The 20497-nt window shown below is 49.2% G+C and overlaps 9 protein-coding genes across 9 annotated transcripts; 3 read left to right on the plus strand and 6 right to left on the minus strand.

Annotated features, from left to right (window-relative positions):
• Nucleotides 1-1291: 1291 nt before the first annotated feature.
• N7471_000466 (uncharacterized protein) lies at nucleotides 1292-3030 on the minus strand (the record flags this gene model as incomplete). Its single annotated transcript, XM_057273187.1, has 4 exons — nucleotides 1292-1320; nucleotides 1377-2263; nucleotides 2326-2851; nucleotides 2940-3030. The coding sequence occupies 4 exons, from the start codon at nucleotides 3028-3030 to the stop codon at nucleotides 1292-1294; spliced, it is 1533 nt and encodes a 510-aa protein (XP_057141366.1).
• An 810-nt stretch (nucleotides 3031-3840) lies between these two features.
• On the minus strand, nucleotides 3841-6210 carry N7471_000467 (translation initiation factor eIF2B catalytic subunit epsilon; the record flags this gene model as incomplete). The annotated part of the gene is made up of 5 exons (XM_057273188.1): nucleotides 3841-4505; nucleotides 4566-5740; nucleotides 5798-5922; nucleotides 5981-6037; nucleotides 6133-6210. 5 exons carry the CDS (start codon nucleotides 6208-6210, stop codon nucleotides 3841-3843), a joined length of 2100 nt encoding a protein of 699 aa, XP_057141367.1.
• Nucleotides 6211-7382: 1172 nt separating this feature from the next.
• On the plus strand, nucleotides 7383-8205 carry N7471_000468 (uncharacterized protein; the record flags this gene model as incomplete). The annotated part of the gene is made up of 2 exons (XM_057273189.1): nucleotides 7383-7547; nucleotides 7594-8205. 2 exons carry the CDS (start codon nucleotides 7383-7385, stop codon nucleotides 8203-8205), a joined length of 777 nt encoding a protein of 258 aa, XP_057141368.1.
• A 588-nt stretch (nucleotides 8206-8793) lies between these two features.
• On the plus strand, nucleotides 8794-9336 carry N7471_000469 (alpha/beta hydrolase; the record flags this gene model as incomplete). The annotated part of the gene is made up of 1 exon (XM_057273190.1): nucleotides 8794-9336. The coding sequence occupies one exon, from the start codon at nucleotides 8794-8796 to the stop codon at nucleotides 9334-9336; it is 543 nt and encodes a 180-aa protein (XP_057141369.1).
• Nucleotides 9337-9363: 27 nt separating this feature from the next.
• Nucleotides 9364-9663, plus strand: N7471_000470 (Alpha/beta hydrolase fold-3; the record flags this gene model as incomplete). The annotated part of the gene is made up of 1 exon (XM_057273191.1): nucleotides 9364-9663. The coding sequence occupies one exon, from the start codon at nucleotides 9364-9366 to the stop codon at nucleotides 9661-9663; it is 300 nt and encodes a 99-aa protein (XP_057141370.1).
• A 649-nt stretch (nucleotides 9664-10312) lies between these two features.
• Nucleotides 10313-12622, minus strand: N7471_000471 (uncharacterized protein; the record flags this gene model as incomplete). The annotated part of the gene is made up of 1 exon (XM_057273192.1): nucleotides 10313-12622. The coding sequence occupies one exon, from the start codon at nucleotides 12620-12622 to the stop codon at nucleotides 10313-10315; it is 2310 nt and encodes a 769-aa protein (XP_057141371.1).
• A 1529-nt stretch (nucleotides 12623-14151) lies between these two features.
• On the minus strand, nucleotides 14152-15684 carry N7471_000472 (Tannase/feruloyl esterase; the record flags this gene model as incomplete). The annotated part of the gene is made up of 1 exon (XM_057273193.1): nucleotides 14152-15684. The coding sequence occupies one exon, from the start codon at nucleotides 15682-15684 to the stop codon at nucleotides 14152-14154; it is 1533 nt and encodes a 510-aa protein (XP_057141372.1).
• A 1480-nt stretch (nucleotides 15685-17164) lies between these two features.
• Nucleotides 17165-18748, minus strand: N7471_000473 (uncharacterized protein; the record flags this gene model as incomplete). Its single annotated transcript, XM_057273194.1, has 1 exon — nucleotides 17165-18748. The coding sequence occupies one exon, from the start codon at nucleotides 18746-18748 to the stop codon at nucleotides 17165-17167; it is 1584 nt and encodes a 527-aa protein (XP_057141373.1).
• A 742-nt stretch (nucleotides 18749-19490) lies between these two features.
• On the minus strand, nucleotides 19491-20477 carry N7471_000474 (short-chain dehydrogenase; the record flags this gene model as incomplete). Its single annotated transcript, XM_057273195.1, has 1 exon — nucleotides 19491-20477. The coding sequence occupies one exon, from the start codon at nucleotides 20475-20477 to the stop codon at nucleotides 19491-19493; it is 987 nt and encodes a 328-aa protein (XP_057141374.1).
• Between the last annotated feature and the right edge of the window lie 20 nt (nucleotides 20478-20497).

Below are 20497 nucleotides of genomic sequence, written 5' to 3' on the forward strand. Positions count from 1 at the left end.
AATGTGTGCATGCTTATTCAGAATCGGCGGCCAGACCTCAGGGCCGCCGATGCCTCGGAACTTGAACATAATATGAACGGCCGAACTACATAACTTAGACAGCTACCGGTGGACTCCGTCCGGAGTACAGAGGTACAATAATGACACATGCCTATAAGGTTAAACACGGTACAAGTAAGTACCAATACATACAAGTAGGTAAACTATCTCCGAGACTTCCGATGACGGAGTTTAGGGGGACCCTGGTCCCAACACCTTATTTTTTTTATGTAAACCTTGGAAGTACCATACCAGTACCTTCACAGTGAGGTAACCATGGTACAGGTACACACTTGGTACCAGATTTTTATCAATCAGATAAGACTCCCCCCCCAATAAGCCATCGTTCGCCCTTGACCACATTTCGCCTAACTCATACTGAGTGGAGCTTTGGCTTCTTCCTGGTCTTCGAGAAGGATTTTGTTTTCTATTAGAAATACTTATAGCCGTCTCCTTTATACTCCGTACATAGGTGTATATTGTTTATATTATATCTTACTTCCATTATTAACTTTGGCTCTCGTTCCAACCAACTTGGGTGGCGAAGCAGAAAGCAGAAAGCAGAACACGCGGTCTTTGACTGGGGCACGCCGAGGCCCGGTGGAACTGTAAGCCGCGAACTAAACTCATCTGGTCTGCATATATTGGCTTGGTGTCTGCTGAGGACCCCCTGTTTCTCGTGGGAAAATCTTACACTCCATAGCCAAGGGATAGATCAAACGCGGTGTATATCAATTTTGGCTGCCATAGAGTCACTCTATATGATATAGGAGCATACATGGGCAGAGTCCCTGTTCTTCTTCCACTCACTACGTGTGGTATCCTTGAAGGGAAGGGTGCTTTGAATGGGAGAATTTCACTGCTATCTGCCGTTATAAAATCTCTGAGAATAATCAATTCTGTAAAAAAAAACCGCTGCGCCTAAACTCAAGGCAATGAGGAAAATAAGACGGAACCTGTGATGAAAACACACCAAAAGAAAAGCCCTCATCAAATGAGGATACATGCAGGAAATTCGAGGAAGAGGGAAAACAAAACTAGGCCCATTTTAGCACTCGATATGGATGGATATGACCGTTGCTGCTGCGAAGCCAGTGCAAGGGCGATGATCTCAATGCCTTTAAGGGACAAGGATGGTGGAGTAAAAGGAAAAAGGTATGCTGAAACTTCTTGTAAGGAAATAGATGTCGTTCACGTCGTCAAGATCTCGTCCGTAGTCTACGGCAAGTGGAGGGTTAGGGTGGATTGTGATCTACCACTCAATGTTAAACGACCACTCTCCTAGAAAACACGTGTTAGCAAGTGTAGGTAAAACAACAGCTGAGATTCCCACTTACCATTCTTCAAGTTCTCAGCAGTGTCACTCAATAGAATCACCCGGCGCTTGTTGCAATAAGCAGTCTTGTCCAGGATATCGACTTTGAGTTCTGCCAAATCGGCAACTGGCTTCTCGAACATCTCACTGAGACTCTCAACGGCCATCTCCAGATCCTTCTGGTTATCCTCAAATATCTCAGTCAGATTGTTGCGAGCAAGGTAAAATGCAAACGCATAAGTCCACTTCAAGGTCTGGCGACACTGCTGCAGGGCCTGCGACGCGGTGTCCAGGAACTGCACCTCAATCCAAGACAGACCAGACTGCGACTGAAGGCTAGTCATCTTCTTCTCGGTCTTCAGGTACAAATCCTTGTCGAGCTTGGCAGACTGCTCGTGGTTCGCATACCGATTATAGTAATGCAGGTAGCGCTCCAACGAGGAACGCGATTTGGCTTGAGCAGTGCGAGCGTCTGCGCCTGACTTTTCTTCGTACCGGTTGCAGTTATACCAGCTCGTGCCATGCTCGGACCAGAGGCCCATACACATCCAGCAGAACTCGTACTTGCACTTGCGGCAGGTCATGTGGTTACAGCCGCCGTTCTTCTCGATCGTTGAGTTACACTTGGTACACTCTTTGGTGTTTGCCGAGATCCAGTTGGCCGTCTCGGAGTCGTCTTCACATTTCTGTAGCCACATCTTGACCAACGTGCATGGAGCGGGCTGGTGGTCGCTGAGGGAACATCCGAAGCAGAACTCGTGCTTACAAAAACATCGCACGGTTGGAACTATGCGACGGAGATCACGGTTCTTCACCCCGCAGTCGATGGCATATTGGCAGTTTGGTGCTGGACACCATTTTAGGTTTTCTTTATCGTCAACGTAGGTCCGAGTTAGGAGTTCGCGATATCTGTAGTGAAACATGTGTTAGCAAAAATCCGCCTAAAGAAACGTGCAGAAAAAAACACGCACCTTCCCTGAAGCTCCTTTGTCACGAGCAGATCCAGCGACTTGGAGTCCACGATGCGATTACAGCCATCGCCGGGACACTGGATTCGGCCAGCCTCTCCTTCCTCCTTAATTTTCTGCCCCAGGTAGTGCCGATAGCAGTCGACACAATATCGGTGACCACAGCGCATAGCATACGTCTCGAGGTCATCCCCATCCTCGCAGCAGATGTCACACATGAAGCCCGGGACGCGTTCGGTCTTTGCGGTCCCCTCGAAGTTCTGCCCAAGACCAGCCTCCTCCAGCGTCTGCTCCGGATGATCCATATATGATTCGATCAACTTTTCTTTGTTCCATCGGTCGAACCGTAACAAGATCGCCACCGACTCAGGCGGTAGTCCAAGGATGGCGCAAACCTCGTTGACCTGGCCAAGCTGTTCATGATCGATATCTGGAGGGTCGAGAACCTTGTACTCGACTTCGTATGGCTTCTTTTTATGTTTTATGAGGTCTTTATCGTCCGAAAACCCGGCGTCGAGATCATCGAAGTCTGCTTCCCAAGACACAGCTTGTTAGTCACCATACTCAAGACAAAGTACACACAAAAGTAACAATGCAAATATCAGAGGCACACGTACCTTCACCCAAGCTCTCATCTTCAGAGCCCTGGGTTCCCAAGAAATCATCTTGGCTTGAGACGTCGCTCATGAACTCATCGTCAGAGTCCATGCTGGCGGTGGTGGACGTCGCGGAGGGCCTCTCTTTTGGGCCGGAACTGACGGGACTTTCTCTCTCTGTAGTTTCTGTTGCGGTCGCTGTTGACTCGCTTCTGTGGGAGCGCCGGTCGGACGCAGAAGTGGGTTTCCGGGAGCCGTGGGCGGCTTTTGGCAGTGCCTCGTCCGCAATCGCCTCAGCCGCCTTTCTCTTTCGCGTTATGGGAGGCGTGGTGAACGTAACGGCAAAGATGCCGACAAGGGATGTTATAAGTGGGAGATCGGGCCAGACGTCACTGGGTAAAACTTGTGACGGGCACGGATAGAGGGGAGTGGGGAAGCGTAAGATCTCCGGGCTGTTGGCCCCGAAGCCGGCTCGAACCGGTGTTCGAAGGAATTACGATTTTCGAGATATTTTGAATCTCTACAAATCTCTACAAATCTATACGAAGTACTTGGAATTTGAAACTAAAACAAAAGTTCATGGACAAAAAAACATTCCAAGGTTGGTCAGCTGATGTTTCTTCGTAGCCTCTTTCAGCCCATTGACTCAGATATGAATCATTCCACCTGGGCACTTGTTAGCTTCATTGGTGGCCTAGCCTCGTTTGTCGCTGCAGGCTTCCGTGGATCATGCTTTCAAAGCAGATGCCTATATCTGGCTTCGATGGCAAAAATTATAATATTCTCCAGGGCTGAAATGTTGCAGAGCTCCGAAGTGTGATCGACATACTCCGTAGATAAATGCACACTACAATGTTGTGTACATATAGCCATGGAAGGAAATTGAAAGTCATATTGGAATTTTAATGAAAACATGTGGTATCTACTCATCATCACTCTCCTCCTCGGATTCTTCCTCGCTACTCTCCTCCTCTGCCTCGGCGAGCCAATCAACAAATTGCTGGGTCTGGCTGCGGACAGTCCGCATTTCCTCGGAGTTACTAGAGCGCTCATCATTCCACCACTGGTCGTAAGCCTCCTCCTCGATAAGGTCAAGTTCATATAGAGACTTGGCAGTAAAGAGAAGGACCATATCACCCTTGTTACGATGAATAAGATCCTGCTGGAGTGCGAGCAGTAGATCAACCTGGTCGTTCTTCTGTTCCTTGCTGCGATCGAATAGAGTGCGCTCAACAACCTCCTTGTATGCGGTGAAAACCTCATTGACTGCTGGGCCGGCACCCTTACCGCCCTCCATGAGCTGCTGGATGTGCTTCATGAACGATGTCACGATGGCGCGACGGACCTGGTTGTCCGAGGCGTTTGCGCTCATGCGCAGCGTGACCAGCTCAAGCTGCACCACATCTGCTGCCACGCCTTCACGTAGACTGTCGAACAAGCTGACTGATGCGTCGTGGTGGAAGTTGTCTGCATCTTCGTCGGCAGAGAAACTGCTCCGCTCAGATCGTGCCCAAGAAGTATTCGAGACCTCAGATGACAGTGTTGAGATAGAGGCGGAAGAAAGTGAGAGATTGGGCATGCGGTACACTTTAGATGGCATAATGTTAGCAATCCGGACCCGAAGAGACACACTAGGAAACAACATACCAAGTCCCGATGAGGCTACGCTCACGTCGTCATCTTCATCTTCTTCTTCCTCGCCGTGAATGAACTCATAGCCCTCGCCTCCTTCGCCAACAACTGCGGGATCGTTCTTGCCCACACCGCCGTCGTTTCGAGTTTTCGTGATACGCTTCCCACTCTCCACCCAGATGTTATCTGCGATTTTCACGCCATATGAGAGAAGCGATCCCGCTGCAACGGCACAATTCTTGCCGAGAACCACGCCATCAGCAATAATTGCCCCACGGACGTCTGTGTTATCGCCGATCACGACATTATCCCAAATATAGGCACCATCCAGCTTGACATTGCGGCCAATTTTACAGTTTCGACCGAGCACGGAGTTGTGGACTTCTGCGCGGTCTCCAATGCTAGTGCCTTTTCCGATGACTGTGCGACGCCCAATGACGCAAGAGCGTGCCAGGGTCACCCCGGTTTCTTGGTACATGCTGCCCTTACGAAGTGTGTATGTGTGACCAGGGAGCAAATTCGTATCCGGGCACAAGGGGTATGTCCAGCGCGAGAGAATATCCTTGCTAATCGCATCGTAGGCCTTCAGGTTGCGCACGCGAGCAGCGTAGTGGTCCTTGATGATATATGTGTGCAGAGTCTTGCCGTTCAGCTCATAGTCCTTCAAAACACCGAACAAGTAGTGTTTGCGCGGCGATTGGTAATCGAAACTATCCGACCATAAGCTCAGTACGTCCGGGGTGCAGATATCGATGCTGCAGTCGATCAAGTCTTGGCGGATATCCAGTTCGGGGTGTTTGAGAATAATTTCGGCGTCAATATTCAGACGAGACAATTGCTCGTCGTCTGGGTGCCGATCGATTTCCTCGTAGTGGAGACAGCGGTCCTTGGTAGGGTCAATGACGAAAATCGGCGAAACTGATGTGGACTTGGTCCTGTGCTGCAGGCCAGCCTCCCTTAAAACCATAGTCATGATCGCGTTCTTGTCAAGTGCGCGACGGGCCCGGTGCTGAGATAATGCTTCCTCGATGGGCAGGTTGCTGATCACATCGCCGCTCACGACAATGAAGTCTCCAGTAATGAGGTGCTTGCCGTCCAGGTCGCGCATAACGTCACCGACAGAGGTAGAAGTCGACTTAAGGAATGTCAATTGCTTGAATGGAGAAGACAAGGCCCTCCATTTCGATGCACTAGCAATATAGGTCAGCTGCCATCCGTGTCAGAGGAAGTCCTTCGAGCAAGCATACTTGATGTATTTCTCCAGCTGATCCGAGTGCGCTCCTCCGTAGAGGAAGACTTCCTCCACGCCTGCATTGGCTAGAAATTCGAGGGTGTATTCGATAATCGGCGTATTTGCGAGCGGCAAGAGGCACTAATAATTTAGTTTGTTAATTGCGAGTTCTCGGGATTTGAATGTTGTAGGCACATACACGAGGTGTGTCGCGCGTGAACGGCTCGAATCTCGTCTCGAAGGTATCGGCGAGCACCTAAGCAAATCCACAAGTCAGTAAAACATATATGACACATGGAGCGGACTTCGGTGATAGCAGGCACGCAACCATCCGCCAACTGCTAGACATACCACAGCTTGGAATGTCTCTTCCACTTCCTCCGCCGCGTTGGGCTTCGGCTTTTGCCCAGGTTTCTGCTTGGGAGCCATATTCTGCAAGGAGTGTTAACAATGAATTCTTTATCGCTCTAGAGAATCAATCGCAAGAACTAGTTCTCGTGAAGAGCCGGTGGGAAGGCGGCAGGGCTGTTTTACCTTAAATGTGTCAACAACCCGTTGAACCCAAGGTTGGCGAAAGTAAACTGAGAGATGCCAGGAGAGGTCCTTAGATACAGTCTCCAGAAATAGCACCAAAGAAACGCGACGATCTTGTTATCAAAGAAGAGCACAAAAAAGCCTCGGAGTCATCCCGCCCACTTGTTTGCATCGTTTGCTCCAGTATCAAATGTGTTGCCTGAGGCAGACAAGGCCCAAATAGGTTTAGTCTAGACCATATAGATCACTCAGTCACTAGAATCTGTTCAACGAATGAATGTACTTTCAATCAATAACCGGTCTGATTCATTTATATGCATGCATTGGTAATACTACATATTGTATGGAGTACAATAGTGCAGTCTCATACAGGCCGGGCCGACACAGATACTGTTTATACATATCACTTTGTACATATGCGGCTACATGTAGCGCCTTAATCGCTGCTTCTTCTGCTGTGCTGTTTAACATTCTGCTCTTAGGCTTCGTGTTGGCAGCTTTGTGCTAAATTTACTGCTCTTTCCTCTTCACTCCTCTTCGGACCTAGCTTTCATCTCCTAGCCTTCCTGCCCTGTTCTTCCAAGAAGGGGGAATTGCGGTTTAAATATAAGCAACGATCGGCAGCCTCGAGTCAGTACAACATACGAGGAGAATGTCCACTGCATGCTCATACTCGGGGATGATCACTATCTTAAAACTTATACCCTTAAGGCTAAGATAGGAGAAAGGGAAAAAAAGATCCCGAATACGAAGTATTGGGCCATTAATTTTTAAAACTAGTAAGAGCTTGCCCCGCCATTGGTTGTTTGTACGAGAAGGCGGGCCGCAGGAGGCTGGTAGTTTGCTTTATATATTCACATTTCCGGACTTAGTTCAGACTCATCTTTGTGCCCCAAGAACATCTAAATGTTGAGAACAGCCGCCCAGAGGAAAAGCTAGACTTGGTTTGTACGGACAGGTTACATTTTTACATTGTGAGTACACATCTGGTATTCTGTCACGTAGAGGTGTCGGAAAGATGTGCTTATCAAGCGCTAAATTAATCCAGGCTCAACTACCTATTCTTCATGCATCATTTATTAGGACTACCCACCGAGGTTATTCTGTGGGTTTTCGAGAGCTTCGATAGTCTCAGAGACGCGCTTCACCTGTCTCAATGTTGCAAAGATTTAAACAAGCTATTCAACCACCAAAGGTATCAGGCAAAGATATTAGAATCAATTGTGATAGGTGTAAGTTCTGAAGTATGTGTACACGAGATCTCGCTTACTTTGCCAGGACAAATTACCTCTTCCCAAAAGCCCTGACGCCAATTGGCTTGAAGTCCACTTTGGGGCCGGCTCTCTCTGGAGGCCCACTGAATCGGAGCTCCCTGTCAGGCTCACAGATCCAGACACGCGAAAATTTCTCACAACCGTTGGGTTTCCATTAGTCCAGTGTACTGGTATTGATTGGGAGTCGAACGGATTGAAGACGAGTGTAGATGCCGGTGTTGAGCTATACGAATACGATGCCGATGAAATATTTGGCCGTCGGTGGGCGGATGACGATTCTCCGCCAGTCAACTTCTGTTATAACTTCGGCTGTATTGGCGGCAATGCCATGGCAATGGTGAATGCCGAGGATGGTAGTATCACTCACTATGACCTAGGGGGTTACGATGAACGAGCCGATAGAGGTTGGATTGCAAGTTCCATGCCTTCGCTGTTGGTGCTCTTAGGGACGATGGAGATGGTCATAAATCGAATAGGGGAGGTGCAGCAAGAGTTGAGCGACGAAGCATTTGAAAATCTTCGAACGACAACGTTTTGTCAAGTACGCGAGATAATGGCGGATTATGATGACTGTGTTGATGATGGCTCCTACTTTTGGGACGCGTTATTCGAATAAATAGCACAGTTTATATGCCTTTCCACTTAATTCTACACCCTCGACCAATCCTAGTACTAATCTGATCGTACCATAGACCGAATCTTTGTCAAGATTAGTTCCTGTCTTCCATTCTGTAAGGCTATCTGTATTTAAGACTAGTGAGACTGCTCATGGATATGAGGTTAAAGATGCCTTGGGATGAGTAATCGCACCAGTCTTAAATCAGCTCTTGTGAGTTTATACAGAGGGTTTTCGACTAGTCGACACCGGACGCAATCCACTTGGTCTTCCCGGGTCGGATTCTTGAGCTATCTGTATATCCTTAATCCGTATGGGTATGCCTCGCAATCTCCTCTGGCCCGATACCTACACATTAAGTCTAGGCATCAACGGTGCAACCCGCGAGACCGGACGTGGAGGTACCGGGTACAAGGAGTGGAGGTGGACTATGTCGTCCACATCAAAAAGACAATGATTGGTTCAAGTTGGATGGATGCAGGTGATTTCACGCAATTCCAGAGCCATGTATCTGGGCCGATATCAGTATACCAAGGAATATTTCTACCTCTCTTGAACTATCCTCCAGCATTTAATATCCATTGAGACATGTCTACTGTCACATCCCCTATGATGTCCCGGCCCCCGTATGACTCGGCGCTTCAATCCAAACTCGACCCTCTCGATCTCTCCTTCTTCGACAGCATCGACAAGATCCGAGCCGTCTCCTCTACACTTTCCGCCGAAACCGTCCTCGCCGGGGTTCCACACATGGAACGCACAGAATATGTGGCCGATCCTCTAGATGGCCCAGTCACCCTCTCCGTGTTCACCAGCATGTCATCTACAAACCGCTCCCGACCAGCGGTGTACATTATCCACGGCGGCGGCCAAGTAGCTGGCAACCGATCCAGCGCACTAGACAGCGTAATCCGCTTATTCGAAGGTATTGATATCGTCGCAATATCTGTTGAATACCGTCTAGCCCCAGAGCACCCGGCCCCAGCGGCTTTGAACGACAGCTACGCCGGGTTAGTTTGGGTAGCGGATCATGCAGCCGAGCTTGGGATCAATCCGGCGAAAATCATGATTCTGGGCGGCTTCGGCGGCCCCATCGCAGCAGGATGCTCCCTGCTTGCGCGGCAGAACTAGCACCCAACGCTAAAGCTTCTTGCACAAATGATACTTACGCCAATGCTGGATGACCGGGGCCAGACGCTGTCAGCGAAGCAGTTTGAGCATGTCGGCCCGTGGTGTGGAAACACTAACCAGATGGCGTGGGATTGTGTCCTTGGGCGGGACAGACCGGCACATGTTGACTACCTGGTTGCACCTGTGCGTGCGACGGACCTGACGGGGCTACCGCCGACGTTTCTTGATGCGGGGGAGGCGGAGGTGTTCCGGGATGAGGCCGTTGCGTATGCTGCGGAAGTGTGGTGTCTCTACCGAGCTTCACGTTTGGAAGGGGGCATTTCATGATTTCGAGATGGAGATGCCTGGTATATCCGGGAGTCGCCAAGCTGAAGTAGCGGCGACCTCGATTGCTGCAAAGAAATCGTGGATCAGAAGGGTTTTCAAAATGGATGAGTAGCTACTAGTGAGATTAGGATCCGTTCGCAGCATGATTGCATGAAGATGAACGGCACCCGGTATCTAAAATTTGCCAGGAGTATATAGTGGTCCAACATATACACACATCTCTGTCACTTCCTGTAAAACGTTCTCGTAATTTTCTACCTTGATTGCTGAAATGAATGCTGGGTCTAATTCGCATGGAATCTTCCTACAGAAATAGTACCTCATGTGGGAAATAATACAGCCTGTTTTACCACTAGACCACAACAAAAACCATGATTCCTGTTTAGGGCCTAGGGAGGCCATATCCCATTTCGACAGATGGATTCACAAAGCCACTTAAGAAGGCACATCAACAGTTTGTCAAGATATTAGGTCTTGATTAACCTGTATACTAGCTATCTGGTGTAAGAGAAGGTTTACAGATTTGGAGAAAGCAGAGAAAAACATTTTCTTTAAAAAGGAGGTTTTCAGTCTGAATATGGCTAACAAAAAATCACTTCCACACAAATTCCTTGAGCACAAAGAAAGGCCAAAGGCCAATGGCAGATCGTCACATTTCCGGCTTCCTCTGAATTCTTACGGCGATCTCAGGCAACAATATATTATTAGACTTGGTTTCTCCGTCAACTAGAGACTTGGTTACTCCGTCAATTAGAGACTTGGTTTCTCCGTCAACTAGACCTTTGTATTCCGTCATATCCAAATGTAAATCCAACTCCTCATCAGGAGGAAGTGCGCTGCGATTAAGCTGACCTTCTGTGATTGTGCTTCGGTTGATGATATTATCGATCGAACGAGCTCCATGCTTATACTTCTCAATCTTGAGAAGACCATTGAGCACAGACTTATCAACAACAGGAACACTTTCTTTCAGCTTTGAAGCCCTTTCTTCCAGCTTCGAACGGAGGAAAATCGCTCTTCGAATCATATATGTGTGGTGATCCTGGAAAGGCTTATCTTGATTCTCGGGAGGCTTGTCGTATCCCTGGATATCAAGATGCAGCTGCAACCTGCTCACAAAATCCGGCTTTTTGACAGCTCTAGCAGCCTTTGCAGCCTTAGCGTCTTCCACCTCCAGGATACTGTTTCTCCGCGAATAAGGGTCTTGCGGGAGGCCACCAAGGCTGATAGGAAGCGGAGTTGAAGCTCCAGGCAATGGACTTTTAGGAATGGTTGTTGCGGCCGAAATAAGTTGAATTTTGTCATTCTGAAATTCCTCGAACGTGGGCGCAGTACCCCCGATAAAAATGAAAATGGCTTGGCCAATTGGTCGCTTATAGCCATGGTCGAAGAATTTACCGTCTTGCATAGGGGCCAGAAAGAACTTGACCCATCCAAGTTCTCCATTCAAAATCGTGTCAAACTCATCGAAACAAACAATAGGAATCTGACCCGATACAGTCTTATCCCGTACGGTCTGGAGGGCAACCAGGAGATTAGAGTAGTCTAGGAACTGTGAAAGATTGTAGTTTAAGACTGGAAATCGGCCGGATTCGTTTTCGGTCATCCCTTGAGTGATTCCTTTGATGATCTGCTCAATCACAAAGGACTTTCCAGACCCTGGTGCACCAAAGACACCAATGGAAAGTGGTTTGTCCTGCTTAGCTTTGAGATATTCTTCCATTCCGTATGAGACTTTCTGAAATTCTTCAATCTCCCTTCTATCGACTGTGATTAGATTGCCGAACTTGGCTATCGGGACAGTTGATAGTGCCGTTTCAATTCCTTCTTTGACAATCTTTGTACCCACAGCGAACATGTCTGCTTCATTTTTCTGTTCAGCTGTCCCATCCGTTTCAACGGTCCAGGTCAAAATGGACCAATTATCGAGCTGGGTGTTAGGGATGGTGGCATCCTGAAGTTTAATCTCCTTCCCACCCTTTAAAAGCGGGTATCGAAGGGAGCCATTTTCGGTTGGAACGGGACCGTTTTGACAAGCAAGATAACGAGCAGTACGAAACCCTTCTTCGATCGCAGGCTTCCATTCCGGAGGCAGATCCTTGTCGACTTGAATCATGGCTTTGGATACCAATCCACTCAAGAATGCTGCTTCGAGTGCTGCCGAAGGGGCATAGTGCATCCGACCCAAATCGCGTTCTCCGTTCTTTGTGTTGAAGTAGAGATGATTTTCTGACTGATTTTTTGATTGATCTGAATTCGTCTGCAAGACAATCGCACCCACACAGCCGAAACGAATGACCCACACAATTTTCGCCGACTTCTGAGTGTGGATTATTTCATTCGGCTTGAATTTCTTCACTGTATCAGCAGCCGCTTTCTCCCAGGATAAATGTCTGTTGATTGGTGTCCCAATATCCCGTAGGACGTCAACGTCGATAATAACGACGAATTTTTGCAAATAATCATTGTCGATGCTCTTGATGAGAGTAGGCTTTGCACTTTCTTCCTCGAATACGTTTTTTAGGGACTTTGTTTGGTAGAAGATAACGGGGGGAGTGAATTCTCCCAGGCATGGCAGCGTCGCTTCTGGCTTTCCAGATAGCAAGTCTCCTCCGGGGTCGTCAATAACTAGCACCGAGTTCGATACTTTAGCGTTTGCCGGAACTTCGTCTTCCGATTTGATTGGCGAAATATCGATATTAATAGTGGGTGGAGCATTGATTGTATCAATAGAGTGTTGACTGTGGACCGCGTTGCTATCAATAGCCAAAAACTCAATCGTTGGGGTGTCGCTGGTGACCATGATCTGGCAGTTTCGGCCCTTATCTTTTAGGAATTTGCACAAAAGCCTCGAGCCTGCCTCAAGGCCTTGAAGGTTGCCTTTTTTTCCGTTTTCGAGCATAACCAGGTCGATGCAATCTCTACCCAACACTGTGATGTCGTATTTTTTGGATCCCATGATGACTAGCACTAATTGAGAGCAAGAGTGGTTACAAAGACAAGAATCAATGAAATGTGGTCTGAGAATTGGGTCATTGTCTAGGTTACTCCCACGAAAACAGCCCAGCTTTTATAGGACGGGTTACAGGAATTTTGCTCCCGGGGAATTGGCCCTTACTTCACCTGATCTTCCCCTACTCCGGCCACGACCTCCTATCAGTCGCAAGTAAAGAGCTGAATTCAGGCGAAGGCCACGTCATAATCCGGATGACCCCTTCACATATCTGTCCCTTGGTTGTAACCGTATATTGTTATACAATGCATGTTTCCTTTCGAAACAGTCTTGACTGAAACTGGGGTTCAACGCAGCTATCACAGTCATGGTGGTATCTGGCCCTCTGCTCTTTAAGACTAGAATACTACGAGATCACGTTGTTCCTACTAGGAGGGAACTTGTACAATTGGTCCCGACACAAGTGTCGCCCTTCAAGACAGGTATATTGTTTCATAAGCCCTAATATTAATATGTGCCAAAAGGATGCAGAACAGCCATGCCGTGGAAAGCTTACCTGAACAGTATCAAATGGTTAAATGACGGAGTGTACTTGTATGGGCGATTATTTGTATCGGCTAGAACTTTGGAAATATGAAAGTCTAGAACATTATGTTCGCCTCGGAGGGGAGGTGTAAGGTTCGGGATGTTAGGATAATGGCGTTAGCTTTCCAGGTCAACCCTAAGAACAGGTACGCGGGTATGTTTATTTGAACCATGGCGCTGTTGGAGTGATGCGAGGATCCCGACAAAAGTATTATAGCAACTCATCCAGAAGATGCGCCCACGGGTATCACATGTACTTAGAAATAAGGCCGTTTAGGGTAATACAAACCCTTTTGTTCAATCAGGTCTGTTCTAGAACGTACACATCATCATGATTCTCAATACACCAAACATCTTGTTTCTAAAACATAGATGAATAATATTTTGATTGGATGAGGGACTGAAGCCTCTTATGGATAGGTTTTTGCTGACAGGAAGTTCGACCTGGGCTTTGCACGCGACAGATAACCATGTCAAATAAGGTTGGAGAATTAAGGTTAGAGAATCAAGAGTGGAGTGAAAGGGAACTCAAAGAACACCGTCAATGCTTAATTACATCAACATGGGTAAGAATCAAATTTTTAATTCGATAGCTTTCGACACTTATATTGCACGAACGCTTGGCTACATCATAGTTTCCTAGGTTTCCTTATTTATCAGGAGTCAGAGATAACAGAATCGTTTGAAACGACTGCGCCGCTAATATCGGTGCCAGAAGTGAAGATATGCAAAGATACATAGATGGCTAGGCCTAGACCTCTGTTACGGGATTGTCGCCTGACAACCCTCTCACCGCGTTACTTAGTTAGCCTCTACCGTTAGTTAGGGAATGTCATCCTTTTTCTATTCTCTACTGTCGAAAACTGAGTTGAATACATGGTTGAATATGTAACCAGTAGGTAACCGGTAGCGTTCCATCAGTTATAAACATGTCAACTCAGTTCCACCCCTCACTCAGTACATTCAAATGAAGAAGCTATCGTCGGATCCCCGGAACGGTAAACCTGAACTCGTGGGTACATACAGAGATCCCTATCCACTGTCGTACCATAGCCGTCTTTGCCAATTCCGCGCAAGGTGTCGGGCGCAATATCCTCCTCAACCCACTTTACAATAGCATCCACCATCTTCTTCGGGACCGGGCCATCGTCCAAACTGTGTGACGCGCCCGGCACCAGGAATAAACGGAAGAAGTCCTGTGCCGTTGGATCCCTGTCAAGAACACGGTCATAGTACTGGACACTCCCATTGACGGGGATAACAGCATCCTGAAGGCCATGCAAAGAGAGCATCTTGGCCCCGGTCTTGCGGAGCTCGGAGAGATCAGGGTCGGCAGTCCCAATCACAGACTCATACTCGTTGACTGAGGCGTGGAATATAGAGTCCCATTCTTCGTGGGTGATGGTGCTTATATCGAACTCGGAGCCCCGCTTCACAAAGTATTTGATCCAAGAAGTCGTGATGGGAAATGGCAAGCCTTTGCAATTCTGGTCTTCGTCACAGATGGTGGAGGCGACTCCCATCCCTTTGGTTCCAAGGTCGGCGTCTTTTCCGATACCGAACCACTGCCACTCACCGGTTGCACTTCGAGGACCGGACCAAGCTGCTTTCGCTACGGTGGCCGCGGCACTGGTGATAACAGAGGAATTCCCATCGCAATCAAAGGTCTTTCCAACCACGGTATGAGGGTCGAAGTCGCAGAGGCCTGGTAGGGATATAATGCCATCTTCAACGCCATCCAGGCCATCGCAGGCAGAAATAGCCTCATTGGTGATTGCCTTCAGCTCACAGCCAGGCGGATAAACGTTCAGCTGATTCATGACGAGCTGGGGCCACTGGCTTGCGACCACGACTTGAGCCCAGTTGATTGCCGGGCACAGGGCAACGATCCCGTCAAAGTCGTTAGGGTACCTCTGCGCAATCATGAGACCCTGTCTCCCACCAGTAGACGCGCCATAGAAGTACGAGTGATGCGGAGGAGTTCCATAGTATGCCGTTGTAACTGCCTTTCCAATTTCGGCCATGTCGTGAAGCGTAACAGAAGCAAAGTCGACCAAGAGGTGCCAATTAACGTTTCCCGGGCTGGATAAGGCCCAGTCACTGACATCCACCGCGGCAGTTGCCATGTCGACTGAGTGTCCTCCATCGCTTGTTGCAACTGCGAAACCGTCTAATAGAGCTGGAGCCATGTAAAATGAAGACAGTAACCCCCCGCCGGCGATGAAGCCCCCTCCACCGGTGGCTTGAAATCTGCCATTCCAGCCCTCGCTGGGAAGATAGACCATGACGTGGATCTGATCGTTCCATCCTGGGTGCGTGTAGGCGACAGTAACATTACAAAAGTTCATGTTGGCATAGCTGCTCCCGTCAAAGCCCAAAACGGGAATTGCAGGAAAGGTATAGTTCTGGATGTACGTAGCGGTCAAGGTGAGAATCTCAAGGCCCTGGATTTTCATGGACGGAATCCCGGCTGTGCTGCACATTTGCTCTGCGCTGCGTGAGGCTTGTGTATGAGGTACTCCATGATCTCCAGAGAGGGCGCCTTCTGTAGACTCGTAGCCAGTTTGTTTGTAGACTTCATGAATTGATGCAGCTGCACAACTCGTGAAGAGAAGGCTGTGCCAAAATCGAGTAAGAAGCATAGTAGGGTTGAAGAATTGATGTTCTGGACTACGATTGCTCTGTGGGGGGGTGTAGTTTCATATCAAGGCCTTGGAGGAACCCGGATCGTTGTGAACCTCCGCTCCGACATATAGCCATAGAATCGGGTTGACCGAAGATTGCAAAGGATCTACAACATTGTTTTTACGCTGGGTCTCCAATGTCGCTTAAAGCACCCCACAGTGGAGGACAGTGGACGACATCTTCCAGGGACTTCGTATTCAACTCTGCAGAATCACAGGCTCTCTATATCAGGGGAGGCTCGGGGAAGCATGTTTAGAGAAACACATCATACGTAGAGACTCCGGACCGGCGTAAACGTGCCATGCGAGACATAGAGCCCCCAAATCGGCCCCCAAATCGGCCCCCGATCCAGCCCCCGATCCAGCCCCCGATCCAGCCCCCGTCGCGGCCCCCGTCACGGCCCCCTACTTCCTTGCACGACGGGTACTAGATCCAAGCCAAGTGGGTCTTTCACACGACCCTGATTTATCCAAGACGCGTACTTCTAGCAAATGCGCAGGGTTTATAGTCGATGACTTCTGGCAGCGACTCATTCACACGGTCGCCGAGGAGGAACCTGCTATGCGGCATGCAGCTATTGCTTTGAGTTCTTTGTTAGACTGCAGGCAGACATACCATACCAAGAATCAAGATGTCTATTTCTACGTTCATCACCGCTCTCCAACATCAGAGAACCGTGCTGCCCCCACCCTACGAACGCACGAGCCTCTGGGCGTATAAGCCTTATACGCGCGGAGAATTTTCATTTCGAGACCCCTGAAGCGATCCGCGCACAGCCAGACGTCTTTTGCGCTCCCATCCATCGCCAAGCTTTCTGGCCCAGTGCACGCCGAGTATACCATCCTGGCATGGGTTTGATATGCTCGCCCGCGAGGACTGCTGCTAAGATGAATTTAATACAACAAGTGCTATTTATTTAGATGGTAAAAAGTCGATGAGAAATGCTCGATATTAGCTAAAGTGTCGCGAGTACGTATATCAGGAGAGAGGTCTACCTGGCAACAATTCTGTCAATGTGGCTTCGCCAAGACTACGCTAATTGCTAGCGTGGTGTATTGCATATACGACGTCTACTAGTGCATAGTGGAATGTGAGAAGATGACTGAGTAGTTGAAGAAGCCGAGAAGCTAAACTAAGAAGTTTGACAACATACCTAACCTTGGAAGTGTGTGGTTTTATTCACCTTGTTGGAATACCACGTTCAATGCATTGATCCACGTACAACCCATCTTCAAATGCATTCTAGTAGGCGCCGGCTAGGTACAGCCATAAGTCCATCTACCAAAAATGGGCATCACACGTATACGATGTCGCCTGAGTGATATCACCCCCAACATATCGAGCCACCAGCGGCCACTGACAAAGCTCTCTCCTCATCAACGTAGACTGTGTAGCTGGATCCTTCCACTCCCCCCTCAGCGTCTCCGGTGCCTTTCCCTCTTCCACCCACGCAATCAAGCTCTCCAGAACGTCTTGCGGGTATGGGCCACCAGAAGTTGACGCCTGGCAGTGTGCTGCCCCGGGAATCTCGAAATAGCGATAAAACTCGGCGGCTGCAGGATCCCTCTCCAGCACCTCCTGGTAATAGTGCGACGTTCCGTTGGGGAAGATGGCTCCATCGGCCAATCCATGCCATGTGATCATTTTGCCACCGGCGGCGCGGAATCCAGACAGGTCTGGATTTGCGGTCCCGATGATGTGGTCGTACTTGATTTTGGATTTGTTAAAGAGGGCATCGTACTGTTCAAAGGAGAGCGTGGTAAGGTCGAATTCGCGGTCGTTGAGCACGAAGAGACGCAGCCATTCCTCGGGGATCTTAAAGGGGCGGCCGCTGCAGCGCTTCACGCCCTCGTGAGTGTTACATTCTACCTGTGAGTGACTCTTGAAGGTCGCGTCATAGTTCAGCCCGTACCATCTCTGGGATTGATCAGGCCCAATAGGGCCCTTCCAGACCTGATACGCTAGAATGGCGGCCTCCTTTGTGATCGTGTGCAGGACACCATTGCAGTCATATGGCTGTCCAACTACCGAGAGCGGATCGAAATCGCATACGCCCGGGGCGGACAGCACCCGATCCCTGACACCGTCAAGGCCATCGCAGGCTTGGATAGCTGCATCTCGGAGGGCATTAAACTCGCAGAGTTCCGGATAGACATTCATCTGATTCATCAAGAGCTGCGGCCAGAATGCAGCGGTGATGAACTCTGGCCAGTTGATGGCCGGGGCTGCCGCCACGATTCCATCGAAGTCATCTGGGAATTGTTGCGCGAGCATGAGGCCCTGTCTGCCGCCAGTTGAGCAGCCGTTCCAGTATGAGTACGCAGGTGGTATACCGTAAAACGAAGTCGTGATGGATTTACCAATAACGGCCAGTTCGTGCAGGGCGAGGGATGCGAAATCCTCCAGCAAATGGAGGTTCACCGACCCATCTACGTTCAACGCCCACTCGTCAGGACGACTATCGGCAGCATGGCCACCGTCGGTTATACTGACGGCATACCCCTGGAAGGCCCGAATGGCAAGTCCCTGAGTAGAGCCAGTCACCCATCCTCCGCCACCGGCGGCTTGAAACCTCCCATTCCATCCAGACAGCGGGAGCCAGGTCTCGACGTGGATCGTATCGTTCCATCCAGGATGGGTGTAGGTAACGGTCAAGTTACAGACGTCGAGGCCCGCGATATCCAGAGGAGCTGTGTCCCAAACTTCGCCAGTCGAGGCGGAGTAATCGCGAACTTGCGCTACGGTCATTTCCAGGATCTCCGCCCCTGGGAGCTCAGGCGCAGCAATAGCCGCGCGTGAGCAGACTTGAGTTGAAGACATGGGCATCATGGCCCCTGATGCACTAAGTTCCCATATATCCATAGTGAGTCCCGCAGTTTTTTCGGTATGATCGTAAATACCTCTCTACCATTCAAGAAGTGAGGATGCTAAGATAGCCAGAGTCATTTACGTTCTCAGACAGGTGCATACCAGGTCATACCAGGTCGGACGCACGCCATTCTGGTTTCCGAAAAATAGAGCATAATGATTAGCTGGAATATTGTGATCCTTGCTGCCTCGCCTATAATCCTTGCTCCGGACAACATCGTCCGGAGCGTTACCTTTCCGGTACTTTGGAGCGCTGACTCAGCGCCGGTATAAACATTGGAAAACCGGAAGATGTCGTACATCTCGCTACGATAATTCGAGTTGATATGTTTTTTTGCTCTGCGCTTTTATTCCCCACAGCCTATGGAGATGGACCATGGTCCGAAGCAGCCGGCCTAGCGCCGGAAACCAAGGCAGCTAGAAAGAAAGAGAGAGTTGGACAAGCAGATGCAGAGAATCAAACGCGAGACGGACAATCCATTAATCCAGATCCAGGCCGATGTCCAGACAATCCAACGGCAGATGGACATGTTGATCTATGGATATGTACTATGGAACTTGGAGAAGGTTAAGTGGGTACTAAGTCTCGCTAGTATGAACCTTCTTCTACTCCCGACGTCGCTCCCCTGAGTCCCGAGCTTTCATCCCACCCCTCTATAATATGTAACATTAGGATATGCCCATTTAGCCAGACGGCGCCCCTCTATACAAGAAATCGTGCGAGGAACGAGGCTATTCATTGTTCATTAAGCATATCCAAGGTTCTGGCCCACAGCTTTGCTTCCATTTCTGGACTGTAAGCCCATGCCGCATAACCGGGGCCCTGTTGCTGCGAAGGGTCGGCAGGTAGTGCAATTTGACAGTCATCCAAGTATTTCCCTCCGGTCCCTTCCAATTCCCTTGAAACCGCTCCCCAAACGCTTGTCGCGGCACCTTGTTCAGGGCTCTTCCAATAGCTCATCAAGAATTCATCTTTGTCCCAGTCGGCTTTCTGTTCGTTTGATACATGGCGAAGAAGGTCTGTTTGTATGGCACCAGGATGCAAACTGAAAGCATGGAGGCCATGAGCACCGTATCGTCTTTCGATTTCGTTCGCTGTCCAGATATTGGCGGTTTTACTCTGGCCATAGGCCTTCCAAGGCTCATATTCGCCTTCCAGAGTAAGATTGTCGAAATGGACGGAGGAGACACGGTGGGCACTAGACGCAACAATGACAACTCGAGAATTGAAAGCCGGAGTTGATGAGGAGAGAAGGCGAGGTTTAAGAAGATCAAACAGCAAAAAGTGGGCTACATGGTTTGTCCCAAACTGGGTTTCAAGTCCATCGGCTGTTCGGCCTTCAGGGCACGCCATCACACCGGCATTCGCAATCAGGATGTTGAGCGTATTAAACCTCGTCAAAAATTCCTCAGCGCATGCACGCACAGATTTCAGGGAATTCAAGTCAAGGTGCAAAAGGTGGACTCGTGGGCTTCCCACTATGTCACCCAACGTAGACTTCGCCTTCTCCAGATCGCGAGCAGTAAGGTATAATGTCGCTCCGGTATGAAAGAGTGCGCGTGCGGTCTCGATACCCAGGCCGGATGAGCAACCTGTGATCATAATAGCTTTGCCGACCAAAGTATCTTCACGGCCTGCATCTTTGACAATTTGGAGGGCGGTGGGACGCGCATCGCCAGGGCCATTTGGCGATTGGTGAACTTTGGCGTACTTTGACTCCATACTCATATTTTTGATGAGGT

This window comes from Penicillium samsonianum, assembly GCF_028829775.1.
Source record: "Penicillium samsonianum strain IBT 33392 chromosome Unknown utg000001l_segment0_segment0, whole genome shotgun sequence".
NCBI lineage: Eukaryota > Fungi > Ascomycota > Eurotiomycetes > Eurotiales > Aspergillaceae > Penicillium > Penicillium samsonianum.